The following is a 6,706-nucleotide window of genomic DNA, read 5'->3' as shown; positions in this document are numbered from 1 at the left end:
GGGAAAGAGGCACTACCAAAGACCTATCGAGGAGGGCAGGCCATCTTTCATCTCTCACTTTGCAATAACCCTCAGAGATCTATTGTCTCCCACAGGCATAATTCTAGAGCTGATAAGAGAGCATTTGTTTTAACACACAAATGTTATAAAACATCATATTTCATTCAGTTTTCCCATAATTCTTTCTTTCTTTTTCTTTTCCTTCCACTAGTAATAATAATGTTTTACATCTGTGGTTCATTTGGTGGTTTTGTCTGTTTGTTTGTTTGTTTGTTTAAAGAACAAATAAATATATTTATATATGTATGCAGAGAGAGAGAGAAAGATGAAACATGTAGAAGGTAAAGATTTTTCTTCAGCATCCTGAAAAACCACACTGTGGGTGTGGAGTGTGACTATTGTCTGTCTACAGATATTTCGTTAAAAGTAAAATCATGAACTCAATAGAGTGATGTGTATGATGGGTCTGAGCTTCCCTGAGTCCCCCCAGCATGGCAAAAAGACAAAGTGCCAATATTTCTTTTCATCAAAGGGTTTGTTTATTTGCAAAAAAGTACCTGATTTTTAAAAAAATACTGCTGACTCTAACTGGAATCTTCATACAGGCATAAAAAGGCAGAAAATGCATGGTGTGGAAGATCTTAGATTTTCATTTAATTTCAGAGTTGTCTATTCTATGTAAGACCGAAGGACAGCAGCACAGCACTGAAGTGCCACCACTGTGTTTACAAATGCTTCCAGCTTGGTGACCTTCAGAAGCACCTCTCTTTTAAAGGCTACCTTTACCACAAGATTTTGAGCTGCTTCATGTGTCTGATCATTTGAACTTTTCATTGTAATACAAGTAAATTTTATGACTGTTGGCACTGTAAAAGAAATGATTTGCTTCTACCAATTCTTCTGACAAACAGCAGGCGGTTTTGGGCTTCTTTACAGCATCGTCACAGCATGCATTACCATTCTTTTTTTTGTGTGTCTGTGGAAAAGGATAAAAAATTACCAAAAATAGCCCCATTGCTCTCTCTTTTAGCCTCTGTTAGTTACAGTGGTTTTTTAAGTTAGATGTGAAATTGGTGGTGGAGGAACGCTATGGGTTCCCGCTGCAAGGCAACAGTTTACACAGTTGACTTGCAGGTTTGAGTAATTGTATGTGACATGAATGGCTCTTGTCAGAAACCATATGATATGTGGCCTGCTAGAACACAGACCAATCTGAAAAATGCAGATGTGCCCCTTGATATCTCATCTTATTCTGTATGTCCCACTTTTATATCTTTTTCTGATGAGTAGTAATTAACCAAAGCAATTAAGATGATCAGCCATGAAGGCGCAGATGTTTCATTTGTGGAGCAGAGACTTTTTAATGTTGTCTCGGTTATAGATATTTACTGTATTTTGATGTCTTACGATCTAAATCAGGGAGCAGGAAGCTGTTACACTGAACTCATATGCATGAAAGAGTGACTTTTCTAATCCACACTCTGCTAGAGGCTGATTTAGTTCATTGATTCACAACACACTGAGTAATGCTGACGGCTGAGTCTCTAGATAAGAATGGAAAACTTTTTTTTTAGAACCATGAATTACTGCTGATTTCACATTTAGTGCATGATGCAAATTCATTCTGAATTATTTTCCAAGTGTGATGATCCTGCTCTGAACCAGATATACAGCAGTATAGTGTGTGCAGCTGTTAGACATAAGTATGGTCAATGAATCCAGTTCTGCTTTCAATTGTACTCTTGCAAATCTGAAGCAACCTCACTGAATTCAGCAAAATTGCTAAAATGTATGTCAGTGAGATTGGCCCAGAACTTGTCTCAATTAGAAAGAATGAAGAGAAGTATAAGATAGGAGGGGAAAATTTTGTCCAGTGATACATTTGCCTTAAACGTGCAGGATACATAAAGAGGGATGCTGACTGACAGCTGAAGTAGTACAGGTTTAGGTTTCTTATCCTTTGGTACAGACTAGCTCAGTATATTTTAAAAATACGCTTATATGCAAAAATGACAATCTGAATGTACCGATAAAGTTACATCTCCAAGGAATACCTGTTCTCACATTGCACTTGATTAATTAATTAGCCCTGTTAATTTAGACCAGCTTCTTCAACTTTCAGTCATTACAGTCATACATTATTTTACTATAAGGACTTTAAAAGCATGAATATCCCACAAAGATTTAATACATATGCAAACTCCCATTTTATATAAACACATGCACCTAGTCAACAGGGAGAATTGCCTCCTGATAGCAAGATGCAAGTATTACATTCATTCTTACTGTATGTCTGTCTTTGACTGTGATAACATTGTTGTCTTACCAAAGAAATATGCCACAAAGTTCACATAGCTTCTATATGTGCATTTTTACATAGCAGGGATATGATCAGCATTGTGGGGTGGCCCAAATTATCCTTCCTCCAAAGAAGTACTAATGGAAAGGTTCTGAGCAATAATTGGTCTGAAATGGTCATAATGCAGAAACTTAATCTAATCCAAAGTTTACACCTCTAATTCATATAATCCCTCTAATACATATAATCACATAGAATCACAGAATGGTTTGGGTTGGAAAGGACTTCAAGATTATCTAGTTCCACCTCCCCTGCCAAGGGCAGGGATGCCTCACACTTGACCATGTCGCCCAAAGCCTGTCCAACCTGGCCTTGAACAGTGCCAGGGATGGATTCCTGCCACTGCTTACTCAAATGTCACTTTCTGTCTCCTGAACACCATTTGATATATGTAAAACTAGACCATATGCAAGGAGGTCTCTCCCACATGTTCTTGAATGCTTCCCTTACCCACACTGCTGTCTTTTCTAATTTCTGGAGGCTTTCTAGATGACTTTCAGCCAACCTGTGTTACTTAGCTAGAGATACCAAGGGTCATTTAACATCCCACAGGTAGAAAACTAGGCGAAGTTTGGACTGCCCAGCTCATTTTGTGGGTTTATCATCTACAATATACATATGCTATGATCTAGCTATTCTGAAACGTTGGGTGTGCACACCAAGTCCTTATGAGAGAGGAAGTTTGTTTCTAAATGATAATTTCTGGTTTCTCAGAAACTGACTGAGATTTGGGAAAGAAAGATCTGAAGTGATTAAGGCTGAAGACAAATGCACTCTGATTTTTAAGGAAATGAAACAAGACTGCTTGTAACAGCAAAAGCTATTTGAGCTAAAGAGAACTGTTTCTTATGTATGCAAAATTATGTTTTAACAGGTAATAAGAACTTCAGCCCTTGAGGATGAGAAGATCTAGAATCAGATTAAATCTGAAATCAGATATGTGAATATATCATAGAATGGTTTGGGCTGGAAGGGACCTTAAAGGTCATCTAGCTCCAACACCCCTTCACTAGACTAAGTTGCTCAAAGCCCCATCCAACCCGGCCTTGAACATTTCTAAGGATGGGGCAGCAACACAATAAAGAATTTCTTCCTAGTGTCTAATATAAATCTACCCTCCTTCAGTGTAAAGCGATTCCCCTTGTCCTGTCACTACACACCCTTGTAAAAAGTCCCTCTCCAGATTTCCTGTAGGCTCCCTTTAGGTACTGGAAGACTGATCTGAAGCCTCCCCAGAGCATGTCTTCATAAAAAAACCCAGAGGATGGTAATTTTTGGATGGTAATTCTTGAAAAAAAAAAAAAAAAAGCTTGATTCTAGCTGTTACAAACCAGTTTACAAATGCTCAGGGTTTCCACATCCAGAAACATTTCTTAAAAAAAAAATATCGTTTATAACACTAACAGAAAATTGTTTCTTTGCAATATGAAATATATTATTTTCCACATCTAGTCTCAGCATTAATTATGGTGGCAGGAATCTTTTTGCACTAAGATAGGAGGTTATAAAATTTATTGAGTGCAGAGCCATTTAACTGGTAAAAAAGATTAGCTAGTCGTCTCTCAGAAGAGACTGGTGTTGATGTGAAACATTCATGAGCCTTTGTCATTCTCAGAACAAAGCACAGTGCTTTTTCTGAGTACTTTATGAACCCTAAATTTGTCTTCAGAGGTCCTTTAGAAGAACTCCCATAGCAATCCTGGAGTACCAAGAAACATGGCAGAGGGCACTGAAGCAGGCCAAACTTTACAGCTTTACAGACTGTGGTGTTCCCCATTACCTCCTCATCCATCCTCTGCTGACTTTACGAAGAAATCAATATAGAATAACACAGAGAGTGCAGTATTAATTATCTAACTGGCTTGCTGCCAGAAAGATAAAAATTGTAGTGGGTGTTAGACTGAGGGTGGCAATAAGCTTACTTCTGTATTGCCCCTGAGTATTAGAAAATTGTGTCAACTGGCCAGATCATCTTTCCACAGTTATCTTCACTGAGAAATGAAGAGGCCTCACAAGTTCTTCTCACTTCTCTTCCTAAGGAAGGGATCTAGGCTTATGGGTTCAGTGTTCTGAAGTAGGATAAAGTCATGTCAAAGCAAAACATGCAGCAATGTAAAGGAAAGTACTGTCCATAGATATTTTTTTCCAGGTAGAGCAACAGATTTATATTTTAAAACAACATTATTAAAATTAAAGGCTAAAGGGCTAGAGCACAGCCTATTCCCATGCAATGCAAGAATAGTAAGAAGCACAAATAAAGTGTACATCCACACATTTCACAAACCTAATTCTTAACTTTGCTGCCTGAAGACAACAATAAGCCATATGAAATGTTCTATAAGTAGTATCATTGTTGCAGCTATTGTTTACCCTGTTACCTAGTTGTTTTAAAAATACTGAGAGTCACTCTTTTTCATGAAAGACTATTAGTACAGAGCCAGCAAGTAAGGAATTCAGTTCAATCTAAACATCAGGCTTGCAAAACTGGCTTTCCCTTTTTGAGTCTACAGATATCTGTAAGCCCATTTTGGTTTTGTTCGAGCAAAGCTTGTGGCATAAACCATAGGATTGAGGCAATACAGAGAGATTAAATGCAAGCTGACTTGCTAAGTACTCATTACAGAAGGTTTTAAGTACTTTAGCTTCTCACAAAGCAGAAAAATGAAAAGTTTGTAGCATAGGCAGTCCCAGAAAGGAGGCTGCTGGTAGAATGGACACTACTGAACTATTGTGGAGAGAGATATAGTAAATCACAAAGGTGCAAGTTCGCATGCTCTGGTATAGTTAAATAATTTGTTTTCCCAGCATCTGTGTTTATCACTTTAACACAGAACAATACTTCTAGCAATATTTTCCAATTAAAATATTTGGGTTAGGCATCTCCTTTGAGTATCTCCAAGGACTTTCAGTTTTGAAAGAAAATAGGCTGGTACTTTAGGGGATATATAAATCACCTGATTTAAGGCACATTAACTGAACATGACCAAAAGGAACAGGAGTCCCAGCATCTGTGTTTATCACTTTAACACAGAACAATACTTCTAGCAATATTTTCCAATTAAAATATTTGGGTTAGGCATCTCCTTTGAGTATCTCCAAGGACTTTCAGTTTTGAAAGAAAATAGGCTGGTACTTTAGGGGATATATAAATCACCTGATTTAAGGCACATTAACTGAACATGACCAAAAGGAACAGGAGTCCCAGTCCCCACCCCCCCCCCCAAATTCTGCAGACAAGATTTCCTGTGAGTTACAACAATAGAGTTTAAGCCCCCACAACAAAGTAGGACTGAATATTTTTTTTTAATTATTTTAACTATTTTTAACTATTTTAACAGATTCTCTGCAGTAACAGTCTGCTAGAATCAACAGACTACTGGCTGCAGAATCAGAGGACACCATGCCAAATTGGCTTTCTGGAAGACAAGTCAGAAAGCAACTGTGCCTCAGTAAGTACTCAATCTCCTCTGGGGAAAAGTCTATTGAGAGTTATTTGGGTATGGCGTGGGGCTGATCACAGTACATATTAACTTTAAAAAGTCAGTGACCAACTGACAGTGAAATTATAGCAAGCTATCTCTAGTTTCTGTAATTTCTAGCTTTCTGTTAAAAGCAAACCTACGAAGCAAAAATACATACAGATTTCTATACAGAACACATTAATAAAGATCATTGGTTTCCCCACATTTGGCCTCAGCCTTTGTGGTCCTCCTTACTTTTTTATGTTCATAATGTGCAACTGACAAGGGAGAAAAATCAGCCAAAGAGAAAACTATTCCAAACCATAACTTGTTAAGTGGCAAGTTGGAAAAAGCACATGTTTAAAAGGCTGCTCAGCATTCTTGAAGGCAGAGAGATACAATTAAAGAGAAAACTCTTTCCATATTAGATAAGGAGAAGCAGCTAAAGAACTCAAACAGAATTATTTTACATCTGAAATAAAATTTTAATCTCACTGTTGTGGGTTATAATGCAATTAAGAACAACTTTTGGTTAAGAGCATACATGAAGAAATAGGAGTTATTTTGCTTTACACAGTCTACATGAAACTGGATGGAATAGGTATTTATTTGATGAAGGACTCGGGAGAGCAGATCCTTACTCAGAAACTCATTTGATTGCTACTCCCTGGCCCCAGTTGAGCCAACAAGTGCTTCAGAAGAGAGCAGTTGTATCTCAGGCAAAAGGTTTCCAGCACTGCTTGTGCTGCATACAATCTACAGACTAACTGAGGGTTCTCATGGAGTCTGCTGGGATTTCCTCAAGGACATGAACATTTCAGCTCTAGCTGATGAACCCAGACACCTGCTGTCAAGAAACTGAATCTCCATCCCGTGGTGGCGATGA

The 6,706-nt window shown here is 37.9% G+C and overlaps 1 protein-coding gene across 1 annotated transcript in view; it reads left to right on the top strand.

The window, feature by feature from the left end:
- SPHKAP (SPHK1 interactor, AKAP domain containing) overlaps positions 1-6,706 on the top strand; it is a 50,837-nt gene that overhangs the window by 805 nt on the left and 43,326 nt on the right. The window contains 1 exon segment of the mRNA XM_010018601.1: positions 5,698-5,808. Coding sequence (XP_010016903.1) covers positions 5,698-5,808 — 111 coding nt within the window.

The sequence above is a fragment of the Nestor notabilis genome, unplaced genomic scaffold, assembly GCF_000696875.1.
Source record: "Nestor notabilis isolate BGI_N333 unplaced genomic scaffold, ASM69687v1 scaffold11317, whole genome shotgun sequence".
NCBI classification, from domain to species: domain Eukaryota; kingdom Metazoa; phylum Chordata; class Aves; order Psittaciformes; family Psittacidae; genus Nestor; species Nestor notabilis.
Note: the sequence above shows the minus strand (reverse complement) of the source record. Positions and strands in the feature narration are given on the sequence as shown.